A 26,820-nucleotide genomic window follows, 5' to 3' on the forward strand; every position below is an offset into this window, starting at 1 on the left:
CTCTGCTCCCAGAGCCCACGCGCTGTTGTCCTAGTGTTGGGAGAATGTAAGGGTCTCTGCTCCCAGAGCCCACGCGCTGTTGTCCTAGTGTTGGGAGAATGTAAGGGTCTCTGCTCCCAGAGCCCACGCGCTGTTGTCCTAGTGTTGGGAGAATGTAAGGGTCTCTGCTCCCAGAGCCCACGCGCTGTTGTCCTAGTGTTGGGAGAATGTAAGGGTCTCTGCTCCCAGAGCCCACGCACTGTTGTCCTAGTGTTGGGAGAATGTAAGGGTCTCTGCTCCCAGAGCCCACGCGCTGTTGTCCTAGTGTTGGGAGAATGTAAGGGTCTCTGCTCCCAGAGCCCACGCGCTGTTGTCCTAGTGTTGGGAGAATGTAAGGGTCTCTGCTCCCAGAGCCCACGCGCTGTTGTCCTAGTGTTGGGAGAATGTAAGGGTCTCTGCTCCCAGAGCCCACGCGCTGTTGTCCTAGTGTTGGGAGAATGTAAGCTGCTGGGCGGAGTGACCCTCTAAGTCTTCCCCGTTTCAACTTGTGCTGAACCCAGCTAGTGGCCCCAAAAGGCTGAATAGCTTTCCAGCGACTTTTGCACAGAAAAGTCAACTTTGTCCAACATTTCCATTAAGACTGCAGAAAGGGCCAAGTCCATGAACAGGAAAATACACAGTATTTTCACAATTGTAATCCAGAGTACACCGATGTCCTTGACTCAATCCATTCAGTGGTGTAATCCAGAGAGAGGATGAATTGACTTCGTCAAGAGAGTCTTACGGCACGGTGGTGTAGTGGTTAACACTGTCGCCTCACAGCAAGAAGGTCCAGGGTTCGATTCCCGCTTGGGGACCAGGTTTCCATGATTCCAGGTACTCAGGTGGGGTATCTCCCAGGCCTTTCTGTGTGGAGTTTGCATGTTCTCCCCGTGCTCGCAAGGGTTTCCCCCCCGATAAACCCAATGGAAAAACATGAACAACAGATCGCTAACGCTGTGGCGTCCTTGACGAAGACGGACAGGAGCACTTGGATTGGTCCCCGGGGCGCGGCTCACGTTGGCGCCCTATCTGCTCCCGGCTGCCCATGGACAACGGGATGGCAAAAGTGCAGAGAGACATCTCATCGGCGACTCAGTGCATGTGTGTGCATGTGTTCCTGTGGGTCGCCCATCTCGCGTGTGTGTGTTAAAACTGCATGACAAATAAAGACTTCTAGTCTAACAATTATTATTATTATTGTTGTGAAGGATCAGATTAAACCGAATATATATATTTATTTATGGATATATATTTAATAGTATTTGTATATCGTTTGATATCCCTTGTATATTCCTTGTACATATACACGGAATATCCCTTTATTCTACTACAGCCCATAATAGTTCATTCTCTTATTGGACAAAAGGACCAGGCGCCAGGGACAAGCCCCTGGCGTTCAAGTTCAAAGGTACCGACGAGACATGCCCTTACTAGCCTCAGCTCCGCGCAGGAATACGGCTACCGAAAGCAGAGCGGCACTACTTGTCCACCGTGCATATAAATATGGCGCAAGAAATGTAGAATTCCTCTTAGTCCTTTACCCTTCTACCCAACTAAGTAACAAGACGTGGAGCCTCACCCCACGATACCACGTGCGGTGTAGTACGGCCTGTTTGGCCTTAGAATAGCAGTGAGACCTCGTGCGAATTAATAGCTGAATTGCCAGAGTTTGGCACCGTATTTCTATTAAGTAATAATAGTCTATTATGTATGGTGCATCGTTCGGCTCCAGTTCTAAAGTGAGCAGCACCCCCATCGTTTCCTCGCGTTATCTAGAGTCTTAACCAGGTTGGGCAGACCACGCGTGGTGCTTTCATCCGAGGAGTTCTAGGCGAGGACGAGTGGACCTGCACATTGGATTACCTACCCCGACGACTGCTGAGCCCTATACGGCATGGAATATCTATTTGCTTTGGTGCTTTGATTTGTGGAGCGGATAATCGCCAACACCGGTGAGTGTTGGATTTACCCCGAGAGGAGCCACGGTGAGACGGCGCTCAGACCAGACTGAGGTCGCCTCGCTTCTTCTTCGTTGTGGACCGACAGCTACAGCTACAGCTATCGTCTACAAGAGAGCCCAAGTGTATTCATCTGCGGATCAAGGTTCTACGGGCACTGTGTTCTGTACCTGAACTCTCCCTAGAAATCGTTGACCAGACGGGATACAGCCGACGGCTCTCCTACCCCCCCTACTGGCTTACAACCGGCGGGACCCCTTCAGTATATTATCCAGCTATAATCATTAAGTGACCATCGCTATAATTCCCTAAGAGCCAGGTTGTATACTTGCTTCCTGTGTAACCAGAGATTGGACATTCAGTGTTGATTTGCCTACGAATACTCATTTGCCTTACAAGTGCATTCAAATCATAAATGTAATAAGTAACTATTATATGTACCCTTTGCTATATATTAAATATTTGACTATTACCTTTGTGTGGACCTGATTTCATATGTGGGAAAGTGTTCATCATACTTAGATATCGTGTACTGTATGGCCAGTAATTAAAGTACATAAAGCGGTAGTGGTTTAATGATACCATACTTATCAATACAGTCAGGGAATTGTACCCCTCAGTTACAATTGGTCCTTCGAGCCGGAGGGTAATTAGTGTAATATTAATATAGTGGTATTAATATTGAAATGGCCTATGATGAACACTCCACGAAACGGTCCCCCTAAAGTAGAACGCCCGCAACGTAGACGACAGCCACCTCAGTACTTAGAGGATTACGCTGTCAGTAAACTACCTAGTCTTCTACAAACGGTAAACGCGGTAAAAGTAGAAAGTAAAATTATGTCCGACCCTATCAACCAGGATACCCCGACCACAGAGGCCCTAGTGGGTTCTAATGTAACTGACCAAGCTCACGGTGGGGACCAGGAGGGAACTGACACGACTTTACCCCCCGCCAATACCGAAGAAGTAGTCCCCCCAGAGCTCCGGGAGGAAGACAACCCTCCAGAGGTGGAACTCTGCACGGAACAAGATGAGGAGAGCGCCGAGGAGATAGAGCTCCAGGACTCCCCAACGAGTACAGCCAGGAGCGGCTCACCTCTACAAGCGTCTTCCCCCAGCGAGGCGGAGAGGATGCTGTCACAGGCGTTCTTCGCCAGCCTGACAGCCTCTACCGAACGCGATCGACTTCAGGGTGAACGCGATCGACTTCAGGGTGAACGCGATCGACTCCAAGCACAGACGCTTAGCGAGCGCGAACAACTCCAAGCGCAGCAACGGAGCGAAGAAGAGCACATACGTCTGGAGCTGAGACGCCTTCAGACGGAAGAGAATATGGCAAGAGAACGGGCCGACGCCCAGCGCGCCGCTGCCGGTGCCCAAAGAGAAGCAGATCTCACCAAGCGCGAAGCCGAGCGCGACAGACTACAAGCGCAGCTAATGGAGCAGCTGATCACCAGGGCAACACCCCCTCCCTCCACAAGGGGTTCCAGAGCCTCGTCAAGACACACGTCAAGGGCACCCTCCCCTAACCGAGCAGGCGACCTTGAACTCGACCACCAGAGAGAGTCTACACCCCCCTCCGAACTCATTCCCCGACCGGTCCAAGTGAGACCCAGCTACAAGGAAGGAACAGCGGACACCGCGGAGAGGCTAAATAGACAACTACAGGATCTAGGTGACCTGGCAGAAGAAGAAGAGGGAGAAGAGGAGAGTCAAGCCCGACAGCAGCACATTACTCCACAGGACCAGGAGGTCCAGTACAGCCCAGGCTATACCCCCGCGGCTCTGCGCTACAGACCCCCGACTCGACTCACGGGTGAGCATGACGCACGACCAGTCCCGAGGAATAGCACCTGGACCAGCGGGCCATGGTACCCTGCCAGTACCAGCCCACCGAGAGGCGTAAGAAGAGACTCGCCCAGGAGGCCTCTCTTCCAACGCTCACCGATGTGCCAGCCATCCATGGCGTCATACATTGGCACACCGACGTTTCCAGACTTCACCCATGAGAATCGAGCACAGTACACGGAGCTCCGGATGTGCTTAGAGACAATGATGGTGGATGTCGCTGATGAACGCCACAAGTATGCAATATTATTGAAGCACCTGAAAGTGCCCCGAGCGCACAACATAGCGCTGGCCTATGCCACCTCTACGACCCCATACACCGCGGCTCTAGCAGCGCTGGACCAGAGATATGGACGTATATGGGATTACGTAATACAGGAGATAAGGCATATTGACCGCCTACCCCCAGCAACAGACAATCGCTCACTAGACGACCTGTCTATAAAAGTACAATCCCTGGTAGGGATGCTGGGGGCGCAACGAGAAAAGGGTATGCACGAACTATACGCAAACTCGAACGTCGAGAGGATTTTAGAGAAGCTGCCGCCCGCCCGACAGGAGCGCTTCAGGCGGCAAAGAGACCACCGTGATCCTAACGGTCCCGAGCCATCCCTCCTAGATTTAGCCGACTTCCTGGCGAGAGAAGTCAGCAGCCTACGGCTGGATACGTTCGTGCGGAGCACGCCAAGCTCCAGAGAGGGACCTAGGAGAGTAAACGATGGCCGAAGATCGGTGACTGTCATGCACCAATCAGAATCAGTACCGAGCAGCAAGAACCACAGTACCCCCCTCGAAGAAAGAGAAGTGGAAGATGGTGTGCCCGTACTGCGAGAAGGAACACTGGTTGTCACAATGTGACCAGTTCAAGAAGATGACCGCTGAAGAAGTAAGTCAGTGGATAAAGTCCAACAGGCGCTGTTACCGATGTGCGCGCAGTCACATGGCAGCCGAGTGCCGCCTAAAGAAGAGGTGTAGTCGGTGTGACGGAGCCCATCTGGATGTCCTACACGACAGTAACAAAAGAAAGCCTGCACCATCCAACAGCACAAAGGCAAGTGTTATGTACATTGACCCCGCTAGCAGCAGCGGCGCCCAGGTGCTCTTAAAGGTGGTCCGTGTAACACTGAGTTACCAAGATAAGGTCATGGACACTTACGCCGTCCTTGACGACGGGTCAGAGAAGACCCTTCTCCTCGCGTCCGCTGCGGCCCAGCTGGGGCTGCGGGGGAGCGAGAACCAGATGACGATTCGGACAATAAGAAGAGATCTAAAGACGATAAAGGGCGAGAATGTCTCCTTCACTATCGCAGCAAGCGGGCAGCCAGAGAGATGGTACAGGATTACTAATGCTTTCACCAGCCAAGAAATAGGACTATCGCAGTACACCTACCCCATCGCCAAGCTGATGGAGAAATATGTGCACCTGCGTCAACTACCTATACCGCTCATAGACGGTGCCACCCCGACCCTGCTGATAGGCTCCGACCATGCAGACCTCATAGTCCCGATAGACCGGGTCCATACAGGACCCAGAGGTTGCCCTGCAGCAGTCGAGACCCGCCTAGGATGGACATTACAAGGCCCCCTCGCCAAGTCTCTTAACCGAACAGCAGCCACTAGCTGCCTCCACTCCAGAGCGACAGAAGGAGACACCACACTCCTGCAGCATGTCGAGAGGCTATGGACACTAGAGACAATGCCCTTTAAGAACGAAAAGAAAGACATTCGTTCTAAGGAAGATATCTACGCTATAGCCCTCCTCGAGCACGGGACAAAGAGAGTCAACGTCAACGGAGTGATGAGATACGCAACTCCACTCCTGAGGCGAGAGGGAATGCCCACCTTTCGTGCTACAAAAGAGGCGACGGAGCGGTATCTATTGAACACAGAGCGGCGCCTAGCCAAAGACCCCGCTCAAGAAGCTGTGTACCGCGCTGAGATTAACAAATTAATCACAGCGGGACACATAAAGAAAATTGACATTAAAGAGGCCGATCAGACGACCGAATCATGGTACGTGCCGCACCACAAGGTCCACCACAACAGCAAGGATCGCATTGTGTTTAACTGCAGCTACCAGATCGGATCACAAAATCTGAATAAAGAACTCTTGGCCGGCCCAACACTCGGCCCCTCCCTACTAGGCGTGCTACTACGCTTCCGCCAGGACAAGGTGGCTATCAGCGGCGACATCAAAGGGATGTTCCTGCAGGTGAGGCTAGTGGAGGAGGACAAGCCCCTGCTGCGGTTCCTATGGAGAGAGAGGATAGGAGATGAGCACCCAACCATCTATCAATGGGAAGTCCTCCCTTTCGGAACCACATGCAGCCCATGCTGTGCTACGTTTGCACTGCAAAAGCACGTCGCAGAGGACCCAGCAGCAGATGAAGAGGTCCAACAAAGTGTGACAAATAGTTTCTACGTGGACAACTGTTTACAAAGCGTCTCGACGCCAGAAGAAGCCGAGGCTCTCCTACTCAAGCTCCGCGCCTCCCTGATCAAAGGCGGCTTTGATCTCAGGCAGTGGGCCAGCAGCGACCCGCAAGTACTGCGCCGCCTCTCCCCCGAGGACAAGGCCGCGAGCAGCGATACCTGGATGGCGACCATCCCAGGAGAAGCCCAAGAAATGACACTAGGACTAGTCTGGCGCTTCAAAACAGACTCGCTCCATTATAGACACAAACCCCTGATCAAGGAGCAGGGAAGGTCGACGGCAATACCGACCACCAGACGGAGTGTATACAGAACACTCGCCAGACAATATGACCCGTTGGGATGTATTCTACCTTACACCACCAGGGCAAAGATGATTGTAAGAGCGCTATGGGACAAAGACCAGGGCTGGGACAATCCCATACCCGAACACCTTGCATCCACATGGAGAGAGTGGGAGACGGAACTCCGCTCACTCCCAGGTGTTAATATACGCCGCAGCTACTTCCCACCCACAGTGAGGCCAGAGACATGCAAGATCGACCTGCACGTATTCAGCGACGCCTCCGAAGTAGCCTACGGTTCGGTGGCTTACTTGCGTGCCCGAGAGGAGGGAGGAGAAATACATACTGCTTTCATCCTGGCTCGCTCAAGAATAGCCCCACGCAAGCAACAATCAATCCCGCGCCTAGAGCTCTGCGCAGCCCTAGCAGGAGCGCAGCTCGCCACGTTAATCCAACGTGAACTCACCATCCCGGTGCAAAGAACAATCTTGTGGTCAGACTCCACGACCGTACTCACATGGATCCGGTCTGATTCGTGCAGATACAAGGTCTTCGTGGGAGTCAGAGTCACCGAGATTCAAGAGTTAACAGAAGTAACCAGCTGGCGGTATGTGGACACCAAACACAACCCAGCTGACGTCATCACCCGGGGAATGTCCCTGGATGACCTCACCCGTCCCAACCTTACAGTGACGGGCCAGAGTTCCTCAAGCTCCCCGAAGAAGAGTGGCCTACACCCACCCCACGGGAGGCGAGCAAAGAGGAGGCAGAGAACAAGAAACCTATGTTCTGTGGGTTGACACACACACTCGTCCCCACAGACCCGGTTCTAGACGATTGCCTCACCCTAGAGAGTGCGCAGCTAAAGACATTTCTGTGGCACCACCCAGAGGTTCAGCCCACAACTGACATTTCAGCAGCTGACTACGAAGAAGCAGAACTCCTTCTACTACAACGAGCCCAGAGAGACTCGTTCCCCGATGAGCTAGCCTGTCTACAGGGAGCAAAGCCCGTCCCATCAGACAGCAGACTGCTTCACCTGGCCCCCGAGAGCGACGCCCATAATCTCATCAGAGTGGGTGGTCATCTGCGGAGAGCCCCAGACCTACCGGATGACGTTAAGTACCCGATAGTCTTGAACAGCCGACACAAGGTCACAGAGCTGATCATAAAGAAATACGACGAGGATGTGCACCACGCAGGGGCAGAGAGAGTCTTCGCGGAGATCAGACGTCGTTATTGGATACTGCAAGGGAGAGAAGCAGTGCGGCGCTTCCAGCGAACCTGTCTAGACTGCCGTAAGTGGCGCGCGCAGCCCAGTATACCCCGGATGGCTGACCTACCTCCCTGTCGCCTCCGACTCGGCGACAAGCCCTTCCACTCCACCGGTATGGACTGTTTTGGCCCGCTGTATATAAAGAGAGGAAGAGGAACCGAGAAGCGGTGGGGTATTGTATTCAAATGCATGACCACCAGAGCGATACATATCGAACTCCTTCCAACCATGAGCACAGACTCATTCCTTATGGCCTTCCGAAGATTCACATCACGGAAAGGAAAACCGTCTACATTGTTGTCTGATCACGGGACAAACTTCAAAGGCGGAGAAAGAGAGCTGAGAGAGAGCTTCCAAGCTATGGGCCCAGAACTTAAGACCCACCTCGCTCCATCCCAGATTGACTTCCAGTTTAATCCCCCGAACGCACCTCACTTCGGTGGAACCTGGGAACGAGAAGTACGTTCCATAAAGACAGCCCTGTACGCCGTGCTTGGGGCCCAGACTGTGGCGGAAGAAGTCCTAATGACAGTCCTCACGGAGATCGAGGGAGTATTGAACTCAAAGCCCCTCGGTTACGTCTCAAGTGATGTAGCAGATGTCGACCCAGTCACCCCCAACACCCTCTTGATGGGGCGTCTGGACCCCGCACTACCACAGACAATGTACAGGCCTGAAGAAGCGAACGGCCGAAGAATGTGGAGGTACAGTCAAGTACTGGCTGACAAGTTTTGGAACAGCTTCCTACTCCACTACCTACCGTCTCTACAGACCCGCCAGAAGTGGGTGAAAGAGAGAGACAATTTGACAGAAGGAACAGTCGTCATGATCATCGACCAGTCACTACCCAGAGCTATGTGGCCGGCTGGCCGCGTAAGCAAAGTGATCACCGGTGCCGATGGAAAGGTCCGAGCAGCTGAAGTGCTCGTCCAAGGACGGATTTACACCCGACCCGTGGCGAGGCTAATAGAACTGCCAAGGCTCCCTGATACTATTGATGACGACCATGACCCTATGACTTTGTGAGTTGACTGACCCTTACAGCGGACATTGAGTAGTGGACAGTGCGGTTAATCTGTCTCTGCTCAGCTAATTAGGTGGGACTAATTAGGGGGCGTCTGTTGTGAAGGATCAGATTAAACCGAATATATATATTTATTTATGGATATATATTTAATAGTATTTGTATATCGTTTGATATCCCTTGTATATTCCTTGTACATATACACGGAATATCCCTTTATTCTACTACAGCCCATAATAGTTCATTCTCTTATTGGACAAAAGGACCAGGCGCCAGGGACAAGCCCCTGGCGTGCAAGTTCAAAGGTACCGACGAGACATGCCCTTACTAGCCTCAGCTCTGCGCAGGAATACGGCTACCGAAAGCAGAGCGGCACTACTTGTCCACCGTGCATATAAATATGGCGCAAGAAATGCAGAATTCCTCTTAGTCCTTTACCCTTCTACCCAACTAAGTAACAAGACGTGAAGCCTCACCCCACGATACCACGTGCGGTGTAGTACGGCCTGTTTGGCCTTAGAATAGCAGTGAGACCTCGTGCGAATTAATAGCTGAATTGCCAGAGTTTGGCACCGTATTTCTATTAAGTAATAATAGTCTATTATGTATGGTGCATCGTTCGGCTCCAGTTCTAAAGTGAGCAGCACCCCCATCGTTTCCTCGCGTTATCTAGAGTCTTAACCAGGTTGGGCAGACCACGCGTGGTGCTTTCATCCGAGGAGTTCTAGGCAAGGACGAGTGGACCTGCACATTGGATTACCTACCCCGACGACTGCTGAGCCCTATACGGCATGGAATATCTATTTGCTTTGGTGCTTTGATTTGTGGAGCGGATAATCGCCAACACCGGTGAGTGTTGGATTTACCCCGAGAGGAGCCACGGTGAGACGGCGCTCAGACCAGACTGAGGTCGCCTCGCTTCTTCTTCGTTGTGGACCGACAGCTACAGCTACAGCTATCGTCTACAAGAGAGCCCAAGTGTATTCATCTGCGGATCAAGGTTCTACGGGCACTGTGTTCTGTACCTGAACTCTCCCTAGAAATCGTTGACCAGACGGGATACAGCCGACGGCTCTCCTACCCCCCCTACTGGCTTACAACCGGCGGGACCCCTTCAGTATATTATCCAGCTATAATCATTAAGTGACCATCGCTATAATTCCCTAAGAGCCAGGTTGTATACTTGCTTCCTGTGTAACCAGAGATTGGACATTCAGTGTTGATTTGCCTACGAATACTCATTTGCCTTACAAGTGCATTCAAATCATAAATGTAATAAGTAACTATTATATGTACCCTTTGACCCTTAAATATTTGACTATTACCTTTGTGTGGACCTGATTTCATATGTGGGAAAGTGTTCATCATACTTAGATATCGTGTACTGTATGGCCAGTAATTAAAGTACATAAAGCGGTAGTGGTTTAATGATACCATACTTATCAATACAGTCAGGGAATTGTACCCCTCAGTTACAATTATTATTATTATTATTATTATATTCTAGTCTTCTAGTCTAGTCTTACCAATCTTTTCGTACTCAGCTACTCAGCCCCAGTGATCTTGTGGCCTCGTCCAAGGCCCCCGATAATCCACTTAAAAAACGATGTCCAGAGCAGGGAGAGCAGAGGTTCAATGTAAGACAATCATATTCCATAATCATCATAATCATTATTCTTCCCAGGTGGTCCATTGATGTTCGTGTCCTGTAGTACTCAAGCTCTCAGTCTGTGTCCTGTCCTCTTATAGTCCTTTTAACCCCCACCTTGAAGGTGTCATCTCTTTCTCTTAACCAATACATCAAACCATTAAGTCATTGTTGGACAATCATTATTATCTGTCTAATTGCCCATATCTGGTCTTTCCTTTTTTTTTTTTTTTTATTATCTCTTTCCTCCTTCTTTTTTCCATTTTTCTCCCCTCCCAATGTTAGTCGTTATGCCAATTCCCAATCCCCTTCCTGGTCGCTGCGCACTCTACCCCCTACCGTCGGTCTGGGAGGGCGGAGACTATCACATGCTTCCTCCGACACATGTGTACCCAGCCCACCACTTCTTTTCACCTGGCAGCGCGGACTCTCACTGGGAGAGTGTAACGTGTGGAAGGTCACACTACCTCTCTCAGATCCTTCCCTTGCTGTGCAGGCGCTCCAACCGAACTGTAGGAGTCGCTGTCCACAACGACCCAGACCAGAACCCCCCCCCCGGCTTCCCTCCCGCTGACTCTGCCAATCGAGCCAGTATGACGGCCGGCCAAGCCGGAATTCGATACCAGTGTCTCTTGCGTTGGTGACGAGTGCCTTGTCCACTGCGCCACCCAGCCGCCCATATCTGGTCTTTCCTATGATCTCATATCCTCCACTGTCTGGAGTTTAGGTACCGCCTCGGTCGGTCCTTCGTACCAGCGGCCATCAGGTTCCACAACCGTGGGGAGCCTGAGAACTAACGGCGGCAGAACTCGAGAACTACTTCTACAGAATGTCTGACCACTATATGTGTGTCAAACCTGCATGGACTATAACGTATGACACAGTTAGGGTACCTTGTGTATACTGCACTTGTGTATACTGTTTACTTTACTCATATATATTCAGATTCTAATTCTTTATTGCCCATATTTATTGTAACATATAATATAACTGATAGGGCATACACACCCTCATCTGCACCTTTGATTACAGTTTACTATCTCATTCTTATATTAAGTTAAGTTAAGTTAATTAGATTTTATGTTTATTTCATTTTCTTCTCATATTTCTTTAATATTCAGATCTAATTGTATTGCCTATATGTATGTCTTGTACTATTACCCATACCTGCTGTACCTCCCCTCCTCCCTCCCCCATGCTATGATGCCCGCATTTCCCCAAGGGGATCAAGAAAGGAATATCTTATCTTATCTTAGTATTCACCAGCAGGTTACCACTGGTCAACTCAATTAATTTCTATGCCCTTGTGACATGTCTAGACTCATTCAGACTTTCACTCTCATGAGCTCATTACTTCCGGTTCCTACTTCATTCAGTTGTTCCAATCTTTACTATTAGTGTGTGGTTCCTTTTATAACACCATTAACATTGATCAACTTGATTATGCTGCTTAAATGTGAATGCAATTGATTATTTTGTTTGAGCATAGGAAACGCATTGCCTTTACAGAATTATTCTTTGTTTAATTCATTAGACCTGAGTTTGACACACATTTCGCAAATAGCCTTTTCAGCTGTTGCTGTAGCAACACATCCCTGTGGGGCTCAGACAGCGTCTCACCCAGAGACAATGTCACAATCATATTTCTCAACACAGGACATAGAAGAGTTACAGCCTTAGTCAAAACATTGTATGTTTTACCCATTACAATATCCATTCAGGTGTTTTAATACAAATCATCAATTTACTGATTACCAAAATCATTGTGGTCTTGAATCCTGGGAAGCGGGAAAATCTAAAATCCTTGACATTGTGTGCGAGAGAGAGAGAGAGAGAGAGAGAGAGAGAGAGAGAGAGAGAGAGAAGGCCCTGTATAATGTCACTCACAGGAAGCAGCTGCTTGCGTTTCCTGCTGGGCCGTCCCACTCTGCGCGGGGCAGAAGGGCTCGCTGGCGTCCCCTCCTCTGGACTGTCTTGGTCCACTCCATCTTCACTCTGACCAATTACAAGCAGCTGGCGTCATAAATCAGCCAATTAGGCCATTAAGCAGTTCACGCTATGACAGATGGCATCATAAGAGATCATATCGATGTCTGACAGGAAGGCTTTGAGCATTATCATTATCATGCTAAGTATCAACTATAGCATCTCCATACTAAACTAGCTTCCCCTGCTCGTGCAGTGCAGATGACTAACGAGGAATATAATATAAAGCTGTGCCCTTAGATTAGGGGTGAGTGATATGGCCTAATGTTCATATCATGATATGTTTCACATTTTGGATGCTAATGATATATATATATATATTGTATATAAAGCTCCTACTCCATAGACGGCCGGTGCAAATATCTCACACTCACACTATATGCCCTCATATTGATTTTCTCTCCCTTTTTTCTCCCTCTCCCGTAGAGTCCTGCTACCGTGGCGACAGTGGAGTGGTTGCTAAGGTGAGAAAACTGCTTAGCAACTGTGTCTGAGGGGATCGGCGACGTGCTGACTAAACATTCTGATGTCATTTCCTTGACGACCAGTGTAGCAACCAGCTAGACGGTTAATGGCTCAGCATCCATCTACCTGGTACTCATACGCCCGTGTCACGACACACATCGTGTGCACGCGCAGCGCACGGGTCGCGTCCTCACATGTGCCAGTCATGTCTTTGGCTCGAGCGCTACTTACAAAGCCAATACTGACGTAGTAATACTACCATTTCAGCCCTACAATACAATCACATATCAAGTCAGTTAAACAGAGAAAGCACTAAATGGAGCACATAGTCAAATTCCCCTAACAGCTCACACAAAAGCACGAGCACGAGCACACACACACATACACATACATACACATACACACACACACACATACACATACACACACACACACATACACATACACACATACACATACACACACACATACACATACACACATACACATACACATACACATACACACATACACATACACATACACATACACATACACATACACATACACATACACATACATATACACATACACATACACATACACATACACAATCACTCCCACAACCTGTCCATATCTGGTCTATTTTTGTCTCCTGCTGGTTATTTTAGGCCACTGCAGTTGCTAAGCAACCAGACTGCTATCCGGCGGAGGAGAGGAAGATCCCAACACTAGCAGACAGCAGACACACTTCGCTCAATGCTGTATTTACGACCAAGGATTTTATTGAATCTTTTACCCGGAACATTGACTTAATTAGAGACGAGATTGATGGGATACTCTCAGAGTAAGGTCTTTATTTATCCCCACTACAGGGCTCTTCCTCTGTATACTCTCATGCCTTGAAACTGTCTCTCTCAGCGGCTTCGCCAAATTGGTTCTCGCCTCAAAACCTTGGACCTGCCTCTGATTGATTGATTGATTGATTGATAGAAAACGTTATTAACAGATTGCAGAATGGGTACAATACAGTACAGTTCAATACAAACAACTGCTAAGAGGATGAAGACCAGAAAAATACTTTCGTCTTGTTTACATCAGGGTCCTCCATTTCAATTCTGCTGGATCCTCTTCCTGCAATCTATTCTTACCTTATTTTTTAGCACTCGCTTGTAGTTAAATTTTTCTAGTTAAGTATTGTGGGACTGTGTGTGAAGGGCGGACTTACTAGCAAAGTAAGATTTTCATTGTACGGCAAACTGTCTGTTTAACTGTGCACATGACAATAAACAATCTTGAATCTCTTGAATCTTGAATCTGCAACGCTCTTCAACGAACTTCTTTCAAGAGCAGTCGTCTGGTAATCTGAAGGGTCCCGGTTTGATCCCAGTTCCTCCTGGTAGTGTGTCAACTAACTAACCCTTAACTGCTCCCAACGAGCAGGTTGGTGCCTTGCATGGTTTCCTCTGCTGTCTGTGTGTTTGGTGTACCACAAGGATCTGTCCTGGGCCCGCTGTTATTCTCTATCTATAATTATACTACCTCTCTGTGAAATTATTTGTATGTTCGGCATTCATTTTCACTGCTATGCAGACGACACCCAATTGTACTTACCCATTAAGCCAAATGATCACTCCCAACTACTAGATTTAGAGGCATGTTAAAAGTTGGATGTCATTCAATTCCATGCTCCTAAATTCTGACAACTGAGATGATGTTGGCCAAGTGTTGGCCTAGAAGACTGAGGTGTAAATTTGAGAATTGTCTTGTCACAGAACTATTTTTTTTTTTTTTTTATCCTTATCTCTCATTTGATTCACACATCAAAGTTATTACCAGAATTGCCTTCTATATTCCCTTTATATATTTCTAAAATGCGATCTATATTAGCTATGTCTGATGCCAAAACCCCAGTACACACTTTTGTCTCGACCAGACCTGATTACTGTAACTAAACGGCCATCTAAGGTTTCTTCCCTTTCCCACAGTGCACAGGACTGCCGCCGTGAGCAATGTGCGGCTGAGACATACCAAATTCTAGCATGAAAAGTCTTCAGCTGCCAGAATCATGACCAAAACTAGAAAATTAAATCATATAACGCCCATTATTGGCTTCCAATCCAGGATAGATCTGACTTTAAAGTGCTGCTGCCAACGTATAATATTGCATGGACTTGCACCGCTCTATTTATCAGACCTCATCACACGAGATTATATACGCCGGCACGCGCCCTCCGATCTCGAAATGCCAGGTGCCTATCTATCCCTAGAGTTAAAAACAAATCACCGGGCAACAGAGCATTCTCCTAGTAGTCAGGGAGGTAAGCTCTGTTGATATCTTTAGATCCAAGCTTAATCCAAGCTCTTTCTTACGGCCCACCCTAGCCATGCCTGGTCTGGGATAGGCTCAACCTCTTAGAAAGTTTAGTTAGTTTAGTTTATGTATAGTTAGTGTAGGGAAGAGCTGATGGGAACATAGTTAGGTTGATTGTCTTCTGCACCTGACTAAGCTGGCCTTTAACTGTCTATTCTTTGTTTTCCTACGAGTGGGTGTGGCTGTGGAGTCTGTCTGTCTGTCTGTTTGATTGATTGATTGAAAAGTTTATTAACAGATTGCAGAATGGGTACAGTACAGTACAGCTCAAAACATACAATTGTTAAGGGGATGCAGACCAGAGAAAGACTTTCGACTTGTTTACATCAGGGTCCCCCATTTTCAATTCATCATAACATATATGACATACATGACATACAGATAGACAGTACTGCTACATCTATACATTTATGACATATCAGATTTGCAAATACAGTACTGTTTGTGATACAAAAGTGTCCAGAAAAGGAGTGTATATACATTTGGCATAGAAACTGTACATTATGGCATAGAAACTAATAGAAACTGTCTGTCTGTCTGTCTGTCTGTCTGTCTGTCTGTCTGTCTGTCTGTCTGTCTGTCTGTCTGTCTGTCTGTCTGTCTGTCTGTCTGTCTGTCTGTCTGTCTGTCTGTCTGTCTGTCTGTCTGTCTGTCTGTCTGTCTGTCTGTCTGTCTGTCTGTCTGTCTGTCTGTCTGTCTGTCTGTCTGTCTGTCTGTCTGTCTGTGTACATATACAGGTACCAGTTCTGCTCCTGGAGGTGAAAGCAGTGTTCTGGCTCCAACACCTACCCCGGCCATTTCTGCTGAGTGTATCTAGCCTGTAAGCGGTGTCCTACTCTGCCTCCTGCCCCAGCTGTCTCTACTCTATGTAAGTGTTTTGTTTTGCCTTCCCATCCTGCGCTGGCTCCTGAGTGGTTTGTTCATTGTGTTTCCTAGGTGGCACCCTGTCGGACGTTAATGATGCTATCTCTTTTTTTTTTATCCACTTTTTCTCCCATTTTCTATATTTTTCTCCCATCCCAATTTCGTATCATCCAATTCAACCCTCCCCTGTCACGGACGCTGTTTCTTGCCTCCCACAAGCCGGCTGCAATGTGGACTAAGTCATACATAGCACAAGTCCCCTCCGGTACTTGAGGTAACAGCAGTCGCATCTTTTCACCTGCGCAGCTCGATCTCTCAGTGGCGAGGAGTAACGCGTGGGAGGCTCACGCTGCCCCCGACACTTCCTGATTCTACTGCGCAGGCGCACCAACCGACCTGTAGGAGTCGCTGTCCACAACGCCCGATCCCCACCCATCAGTTTCCCACCCCCTAATACGGCCAATGTGTATTAGTATGAACGACCAGCTAAACTGAAAGCAATGTGGAGCGCTGGGCTCGAACAGGCGAGCCCAGCGTCTCCAGCATCCGTGGCGAGCGCCTTGCCCACTACGCCACGTAGCCTCACAATTAATGATGCTATCTCTATGGACTATTGTCTATGCCCATCCTTTACCGTCTCACAAAGTTGTATGTTCGTTGTGATGCCCTATGATCACCCTGGGTGATAAACTCATAATGATTATTATTACTCCCTTATTGTATTCATGTTCAAAATGATTGCCCACTTCAACACCTATTGCATGTCTGGCCATCCTAGTTGGGGGTGATCTCTCATTGAATTGCCTATCTAAAGCAATCTTGCTTATCTTTGCTTTTTTGCCACGACGCGCAGAACGGCCGCCATGGGTGCGTGTCAAATGTCAAATTGTGGTCACTCATGGATGTTCCTGTGAGGGACATTTTGTTGAACGCATGTGTAGATTGTGTACGCGCTTCAAGCTACTTTCTCCTGCACTGACACAGTGTTAATGTACATGTAGTGTGGAGAGAGGTCTTTATCTGCATCTCCCTAAATAATTTTTCTGGCCGGACACATAATAATACCTAAAAGAAATGCAGTTTCCTGAGGTCACTTGCTTAATTGGTCATTTTGTTTATCTATTCAGTTTCTGCATACCAGCTCAATATGTTGTTGTATTAATGCACTTCTGTTCATTCTCTGGTGCCTCAATGAATACAATTAGGGCTGTTTTAAAAGTGGGTAAGGAGGCATAATTTATGGATAATTGTCTTATTATAGATTTATTTTTTATGGATTGAAATGACATATATTATGATTTAATTAATTATTCACCCACAAGAGTTTGAAAGATTAGCAATTGTAGGCTAAACAGGTCCTGGACTATTGGAGAATGAAGAACAACACCTCACTTTCACTGCTTGCACGCAAAACTATAATTTCCACAGACAGTGGATATGTGAAATGAATTAAAATAATGATGCATTTGCAAGCTAATAATAGCTATTCAATTTAAATTAATTATTCACCCACACTAGTTTGTAGGATTAGCAATTCTAGGTCCCTTTCACTGCCGCACTACCAAACGGTTAACCCTTTCACTGCGACAATACATAGGTTAACCCTTTCACTGCCACGCGACAGCAGGTTAACCCTTTCACTGCCACACTACAGAAGGTTAACCCTTTACTATCACACTACCGACGGTTAACCATCGGTAGTGTGATAGTAAAGGGTTAACCTTCTGTAGTGTGGCAGTGAAAGGGTTAAACTGGTCCTGGACTTGGAGAACTAAGTGGAAGGCACACGCACACGCGCATACACGCACGCACGCGCACACACACACACACACACACACACACACACACACACACACACACACACACACACACACACACACACACACACACACACACACACACACACACACACACACACACACACACACACACACACACACACACACAGATAACATCTCTCACCTCAGCATCTCTTTCTACCATAGCTTTCATTTGTCTTGCACAAAGAAATATAATTTCCACAGATTTTATTCCAGAGTAGGTATGATGAATTAGCAATAATCCACTTGATGAAGTAAAATTGGATGCAACTAATACCACGGCTTGAGTCAAGTGAAAACGGATGACTGACGAGCTTTTAAAAGCGAAATAAAATCAAATCATGAGGTACAACTGGAGGCTAAATATTGGGTCCTCCTACAATAGTTCATGAAAGCAGATTGATGCATTTGTATTCAATAATAGGCTATGTCCAGATAACGCTCTCTCTGTTTGCTTGAAAAGCCGGGACACTTATGTGAGGTGCGCTTGATTTCTATCACAGGCCAGTTGAATTGCTTATAGGTGAGGCAGCGGGCCAAAATTAAATGATGAGCAAATTCAGCCTGGGGGCCGGATGAAAATGCCAGGCGGGACGGATTTGGCCCGCGGGCCTTGAGTTTGACAGTGCCCTGGCCTAAATCATCCTCAAACGCCATTATCCCACTTTCAATATGCAAGATATTACCAACACAAAAGCGTCCCCCAGTTGCTAAAACCCCCTCTAGTGTACACAGATCTGCACATTGCCAGAGGCAGCATCACCTCAGCTCAGCACAGACACTCTTCAACTTTTCCTTTGTGTTTCCAGTGATTAAAGTGAGAATCTTCTTGTGTGTCTTCAACTGTAGAGCATGTTTATTTCCGGTTAACATGCATACTTTGTGTTATTTCTCATTTTGTGTTTGTAAAACAAATTGACGAGATGAGGTGCGCTAGCTTACACCGGGGGTTACATTTTATAATTTTTACCCTTTAAATGCCAGTGTTATTAAAAACACTCACTCTTACCATTAGGGAACTAAATTGTCATCTTCAAATAAAAAACGCCATAAAAATATTATATGCTGAAATGTTTTCCCATTTTTTCTTTCATAAATCTTTTATTCAACTTCAGCCCTGATCATAACCACCACATATTCAATACCATTTCGAATTGTAACCCTTTAAATGCTAGTGTGTGATGGCATCACAAATTATTGTTAAAAAAACACACAAAAAGTGAAATATTTTCAATATATCAAATGATATCAAATCAAAAGATTTTTCGTTTTTTGTAATGTCAGATTTAACAACAACTCTTTTCAGAAAAGTGGGAGTATTTCATTTTTAATCTGACTTTACAAAAATACAAAAAATCTAAAAAAGAAAATGTTTATGATCAGGGCTGAAGTTGAATAAACAATTTATGACTGTAGACTGTGTTACTCTCTGTCTCAGTTATCTCCTGGTTGTTCCCCATAGGTTATCTAACTATCGTGCCGCCACAACTAGAAACACTGGCCTGGCCTGCTTCTAAGTTCAGTGGCCTGACTGCAAAAAAAAAAAGGATATAAAATATATTATTAGGATTATTATTTTTTTTATCTGCACAGGCCATGCCGCGTGTATGCTTATACCAACGCGTTCGTGTTTCCGGGTTCCCGTTTTGCGCTCTGATTGGCCACTGACCTATGCTATTACGCCCCCCTTTACGCTCTCGCCTGAGACGCGCTGTGAAGCACCAGCGGGGCGAGGCGGTGGTTTCCCCCCGCCTCTGTGCGCCTTGCTGCCGCCGGCTTGTCTCACATGACTCGGTCCAGCTCCAGCAGCAGCGGCCGTCTTCCGCCTGCGGTATCCTCCCTCCAGGCCCCCGAGGCGGCTCGTTCTTATTATTATCCCCCATTGTTCAGGTCGACATGGTCGCACAAACACGTAGGTTTCAATCACTGAGCTGTCTGTCTGTTGTTGTGTGTCTTCTAATCGGCTACTGTACATGGAGATGAACCCCCCGCCTCTCTCTCCATACAGTACCAGCAGCTGCAGGTCTGACGAGCACAGAGTTGCCAGTCGATAATTCTTGCTATTTAAAAATATTCCTCTTCTTCTCCCCCACTACTCCTCCAACGGGTGGTGGATGGTTTTATGTTGACGGTAGATGGGGAAACACAACTAACACTCGTCTTTATTAAATGTTGTTTCAGGTTTTCCCACGAGAATGCACGCCTGGTTGCGTCTATTATGGAGAGAGAGGCGGGGGGTCTCATCTCCCGCAAAACGGGAACCCGGAAACGGGAACCCGGAAACACGAACGCGTTGGAAAACTCCCGGTGCTCCCGATGGCCAGTCCGGGCCTGAGTTCCACCACACTCGCTTAAAAGCTCAGCCCGGCACGGCCTTCGAAAGACAGTGATGGCGCGAGGGTGACCAGATGCAAAAAGTCCAAAAGTGGGACAACAGTAAGATTTTGGTGGGACAAAGTGGGACAACAGTACGATTTTGGTGGGACAAAGTGGGACAAAGTGGGACAGATAGATAATGTAAAAATTTTTTTTAGAATAACTGCCATGGTCTTCACTGAATAGATTTAAATCAAAGGTTAAAGGTTAAATCAAAATAAATACAAATTAAATACCACCTAACATCTGTTTTAAATATTCAAACGTCATCACTTGACAGGAATGTCTTGTGTTTGATATTCCCTGTTAACACATAACTAGGGAAAACAGTGTAGTATAATACAAAAATAATAATACAAATAAATTGTGTTTCTATATTAGAATAACTGCCATGGTCTTCACCGAATAGATTTAAATCAAAGGTTAAAGGTTACCACAGTCGGCTGACCTGTATGAATGGGAGTGTTGTACTGTGTGATAGACACTTGTTATCTCAGCTGCAGTGACCTTGTCCGTCTGGCTATCATTGTTTGGTTTAAAAAGAAACGTATCCATAGATCTGGATGTTTCTTTTTGGTGAGCCACTTTCAAGTGAGACTCACGTCCACTGTGGCGCTTCAAGTTGTATTCTCCTCCATGCGCAATTGAAAACGAACTATGACACAAAACACAGAAAGCCTGCTGCGGATTGCCTGCCATCTGCCTCACCCAGTCATGTGTCGTTTGCCAGTCTTGGTTGTAACTGCAGGTCCGTTTCTTTTTACTGCTTTCCATCTTGAACTAGTTCGCTTGTAATGTTGTTGTGTTTTTTTTGACCAATCAGATTTGCGATATGAGGTAGCGTCACGACTCAGTCTCAGTCACGTCACAAGCAGGCAAGCAGCACGCTAAAGTACTATAACCAATCAGAGCAATGTGTGTGGACAAGAGGCTGGTTGCTACGTTTACTGTCTGTAGGGAGGGGCTTTTAGACGCATGTTTTTTTTGGCTTCGAAAAGAGGGACATCCTCTCAATATGAGGGACGCTTGGTACAACCAAAAGGGGGGGACCTGGTCACCCTACGCGAGGCTGAGGTGATATATGGGCTGCTAGCATTACCATTAGCAGGTAAGTGTAACGTTAACCAAACAACTTTCACATTCCACCACTGGCTGCGCCAACACATATAGCGTTAGTTGTGCCGTGCGTCCGGACACTTACGCACTTGTTTCCTATTAAGGTTTTTTCCCGCAGGAGTTTTTCCCCTTATCTTCCTTGGGGGTTAAGCCAGGGGGTGTCGTACCTGTGTGGGCATTTTGTGACGCCTCATTTAGAAATGTCATGTGATTTTGGGCTTGACTTGACATGTATGTTAACATGATATGTCTCCTTTAATGGATGGATGGATGTCTACACAGCACTTCTCTGGCACCAGTGCTACTTAAACCTTTCACTACCACTCTACCAAAGGGTTAACCCTTTCACTGCGACAATACAGAAGGTTAACCCTTTCACTGCCACGCGACAAAGTGTTAACCATTTCACTATCACACACTACAGAAGGTTCTGTATCATGCTAGCTTCCGCTCAGCGTCATATTGCATATATCTCGCTTCAGCGTATATACACTGAATAATTCCAAAATGTACCTTTACATACCAACATCCGTCTGACCACACCCCCATCTGCTACCTATATAAGCAGGGGTGGGGCCACACACTCATCTCCTTCTCAAATTTCACCACAAGGAAGTGCCTGTTATATACCCCACTTGACATGGAGAAAATATTTATCTGAGGAAAGGAAAACAGAAGACAAGGAGATACGTTGACATTATAGCTTTATTTTCTCTCTCACTATTTTCGAGAAAATACAGCGATATTGTCTTCGTCACTGGAGTGTCTGGAAGATGATGATCATTCTGACCTCCACCGGTTTTTTCGTATTAGGGGCTCGCGCCGCTGATATACTCCCCACCTGCAGTCCTCCTTGCTGCGGCTGGATGGGTATTGACCCTCCGGTCATACAGCTGGACTGTGGGAGGCACCGGCTGTTGTGAGAAGCCGTTTGCTTCCGTGCTGGGTGAGTACTGTTTTGCTTGCGAGCGCTAGTTGTCTGTTAGTGCTATGGGGGCTAGCTGACAATTTACGAAGGCCGGCCCCAGATTGGGGTCCTCTGCTCGGCTTCTTAAGCGGCGGACGGAGGATCTTGGTCTGACGCCCATGATGGTCAACCTAGTGGGCCGCGACCGCGACCTGGTTGAACCCGGGATTCTCTGGACGAGCGGATGCTTCTCTGTCCCGTGCAGGCCCCATCTTTCACATGAATGTGGAAGTACACCCTAAAGCACGAGGAAAAGTGGGCATGGATCTTCATTATCGGGAGTTCCATGCTCAAGTCGGCTGCAGCCCGGATGGGAATTGTGCCGGCTCCGCTGTATGTCTGGTAAATCAATATTGAAAACTGTGTTTGACATTTCTTTTTCTCTTCCCTCTTAGGATGGGGAGGGACTTGGACAGCGGCCTGTCTGAAGTGTGGCTTGTTATGTCGTTGTGTACAGTTCAGGTGATAGCTGCTTAGCTGGCGTGCTAATTTGTGGCCTACGGTTGTTAGCCAGTCAGCTGTTAGCTGCGGCGCTAGCTCGTTGTGTTCACTAGGCTAGTAAACGTTAGCTTGTTGCTATCAGTCGGTCGGCTGTTAGCTTAATGCTACACTGTTGAAACGTTACTGTGACTATAACATGCCTTAAACACTCTGACTACGACGTCATCTTTGACAGAGGATGTTAGTCGACCCTACACCCGGGTGCCATGCCAGCGAGGACTTCGTCAACATGGAGAACGGCGGCTGGGTGGCGTAGCGGACATACCCTTGTCACCAACGCAGGAGATGCTGGGTTCGACTCGGTGTCCCGTTGACCAGTGTTGCAGTCCTCTCGGCCTGCGCTCAGGGTGAAGGTAGGAGTCCTGACCGGACTTTAAACACTTCTTCTTTTCTTCCCTTCTAAATGTTTTGTAATAACGATGTTTCCAAAACATGTGTTGCTGCAATACATTGAGGATACGACGCGTGTTGTGTGTGAATTGTCTTGTCACTGGTATAGCTTCTCTCTCCATAGTAAATCGGCGTTGTTTTTTACATGTGTAAAAATGAACTGGTTAGTTGTGATGAGAACATGTGTGTTCATGTAACGTTTGTAACGTGGGTGAACTCACAACTAAGAGGGTTAGTAATAACCTGTGAAGCTATGCTTAGTGACATGTGATTGAGGAATGAATCTTTTTCTCAGCCTGTGATGACAATGAACAGCAAGGGTAAGATAGGAGGGGTGACCCCCCGGTTTCCCTGGGGCTTCCCCCCCCTCCTCTCAGACATGTTTGTTTACAATATATTGTGTCACTGTGTTTGTGGGGATACGATGTAACCCCAGCTTAAGTTGCTGGGGTTGTGCTTCCGCTTGAGAAACAATTTTTTCCTAAAGAAAAGGTTGTTTGGTCACTTATCATGTGTGCTTAGCAAGGTCTGTGGCCATTACATAATCGAGGACTTGTGTCCTCTCTCGTTATGAAAAACGGCGTTCCTCTGTAGTAAGAGTGTACTTTTGCCATTTTTTGTTGTGATGAAGGGTTGTGTGTGTCGTTGTGATCTACAACTGGGTTAGGTTTGGCCCACAGAAGCACATGTGTAAGTCTGGACCGGGGCTCTTAAAGGGGCCCTCTCTGGTCTATGTTTTTTCCTTAGTAAAACTCAGATAGCAGGTTAGCACATGAGCTATGTGAAGCTGTTAGATGCTTCATGTAGCATGCTATGACTGTGTCTACTTTGTCATTACATCGTATCAGGGGTGAGGGGTCGTAAAGGGGTGAACTGGTAATCCTTTCCTCCCCTTTTCTGATTGGTCAGGGGTTAAAACCCCCTGTCCTTCAGGGTTCCTGTCACGTTGCTGTTCGGCATGTTACAGGGTAGGGGGGAGGGGGGGGGGGAGGAGTTTCCTGGTCCCACGCCCTGAAAATTCCCCCACCATAGAGTACGTCACTGAGCGCGTCTCTATTGGTAAGACTTCCGTGAGTTGTTCGGGTTCCATGTTATGGATCTGTTTCAGGGAGTTGTCAGAGCTCCTCCTCACGAAGCTCCTCCTCAGGGAGAAGTGCCTTCTGTGAGTTCGGACTCTCCTTCCCAGTGAAGGAGCCTCCTCAGAGTTTCGGAGCCTCCTCCTCAGATTGTCAAGGTGAGTAGAACTTCAAAAAGGAGTTCTGCTCTATTGTGTGTGTATTCGATTCAATTAGATTATTGAGTGTGTGTTGGTTCAGTGCCTCCTCCTCGGAGAGCCCTAACCCAAGTGTTACATAGCTCAATGTTGCAATATTTCTTTTCAATCTATAGAGCTCGCGTGGGAAGTCTCTCTGTGGATTCCCGTCTCCTCCCTGTGGCGAGGGTGGCGGGATGTAAAAATGAAAACAATTTTTACCCTCAGGTGCGTCACGTGGGATTCATGTCAGTCTGTGTTTCTTTCTTTTTTAAATAAAAAGAGGAAAGAACATGAAGCACGACGGCTCCTTGTCGTTCTCCCAGGCGACTTGGAGGAACAATGTCTGGTGTCTTGTTAGACTATCCATTGATGTGTTTGGGTCTCGACGCGTACATAGTGCTGGCTCGGGGTTTTTTTTTTTTTTTTTTTTCCCTCCTTTTTCCCGATTTTTCTCCCATCCCACCCTTCCTGGTTGTTGCGTACTTTCCCCTACTGTTGGTCCGGGAGACCGGAGACTGTCACATGCTTTCCTCCGACGCATGTGCAGCCTGGGGCAGGCCAACCTGGCCGCGCAGGTTCTCACCGGGGAGAGTGTAGCGTGTGGGAGGCCACACTATCTCTCCTCAGTTCCAACCCTCGCTGAGCAGGCGCCCCGACCGAACTGTAGGGGTCGCTGTCCACAACGACCAGGACCCACCCTTCAGCTTTCCCACCCCCTGATACAGCCAATTGTATCAGTGTGAGAGGCCAGCCAAGCTGATAGCAACGCCGGGAGCTGGATTCGAACAGGCGAATCCTAGTGTCTCCCGGTGTTGGTGACGAACGTAATCTCCGTGCGCCACCTGCCCCCCTAATGGCTCGGGGTGTTTCTGATAAGAATCACGCATGAGGCTGGTACGCCTTGGTTGCTCGTTATTAAAACGGCGTTTTTATAGGGCAACTGGGATGGAGGTTTTCTCTTCCGAGCGCCTGTTACTAGGTCTCGACGGATTCTCGTTCATATCTGGGGGATGTTAACGGAATAGATCAAAACATAGGTAGAGGGATCTCACGCCCTTGGGGTGGGCCACTGAGCACGGTACGAATGCGACCGTCTGGGTGGCGCCCTCTTTTCATGTTTTAGATCGACACGCGTACCTACCCCCTCTCTTGGAGTGGGGATGTCGGCGTGATTAGGGCACAGGACTGGTTCTGGTCACGCTGGTCCATGTCAGTTAACCCGTTGTCCGCCGGGGACGCAGATCTGCTGTTCTGGTACCCTGAGGGACTTGTGCTTTTTTCGGGGGGAAAAATGCCGGGTCGGCCCGGGTGTCACAGGGTTGGGCGTTATGGAGACCCTTTGTTGGGTACATGTTGTACCTGGCACTATCATGGGGCGGGTTTTCCATTCCTTTCGCTCCTCTCTTACGCATGGCGAAGAGGGGGCTGTTGGGGTGGTCTTATGGACCTCCTCTGGCATCCCTGTGTGCTTCCCGGGCCGCCGGGCCCGGTCCGAAGTTGTGTTTCGTCGACCCGTAGGCCTGGAATAACCCCTTTTTTGAAAACTGAAACACTTGTACTGCGGTATAGCCAGTGTATACCCGCAGGTGTGTTTTGGAGTTTTTTCTTGAGGGGTTATAGGAACAACCACCGCATGTGGTACCAAGAGGGTGGTTGATTCCCTGGTGTGTTGGAGCAGAGTCAACTCCCGGGTTACCCGGTTGAGTGTGCCCCTGCACGTTCATGACGCCTGCCAATCGTGTCAGCTTTCTCTGCCTCGGCCCCTCTGGGTCGGGGTTTTTTTGGTGGAGGCTTTGTCATGGTGCGCAACAATGCCAGCATACGCCCCTTCCGCCGGGGTGCTGTTTTCAGTTGACCCCTTTGGCGCCTGTCTCGTCCGCAGTGCTCCAGGCTCGGGTCAAATGCCTGCTGCCTGGATTGAGAGACCGACCCCTTCTGGTGGTCGTCTCCCCGGTGCGCTGCCTGCTCCCGCTGTAGTGTAGCCTCTTGAGTGCTTCGAGTTACAGCCATGCTGACTGCCTGTGTTGCAGGGTCAGTGTGCCAGGCGGCGTACTAGTGACCCCTGTGCGTTGAGTTGCTCAAGTTTCTCTTCGCACGGTCGGATCCGTCTCCCTCCCGTCCTCCAATAGGGAGGGTCGGGGGGGCTCGGTCCTCTCCGGTCTGATGGTTGTGGGGGGCCTCAGCGGGGTACATTTGTCGAGCTTCTAGCTCCCGCTCAGCTCCTGTTATGCA

General features: G+C 48.1%; 1 protein-coding gene across 1 annotated transcript in view; it reads right to left on the reverse strand.

The window, feature by feature from the left end:
- The window catches only part of dnmt3aa (DNA (cytosine-5-)-methyltransferase 3 alpha a), a 105,709-nt gene that overhangs the window by 71,673 nt on the left and 7,216 nt on the right, over positions 1 to 26,820 (reverse strand). The window contains exon 3 of the mRNA XM_084315175.1: positions 12,383 to 12,508. Within this exon, the coding sequence (XP_084171301.1) occupies positions 12,383 to 12,508 (126 nt within the window). The remainder of the gene's footprint in view (positions 1 to 12,382; positions 12,509 to 26,820) is intronic.

The sequence above is a fragment of the Notolepis coatsorum genome (genome assembly GCF_963971535.1).
Source record: "Notolepis coatsorum genome assembly, chromosome: 5".
Classification (NCBI taxonomy): domain Eukaryota; kingdom Metazoa; phylum Chordata; class Actinopteri; order Aulopiformes; family Paralepididae; genus Notolepis; species Notolepis coatsorum.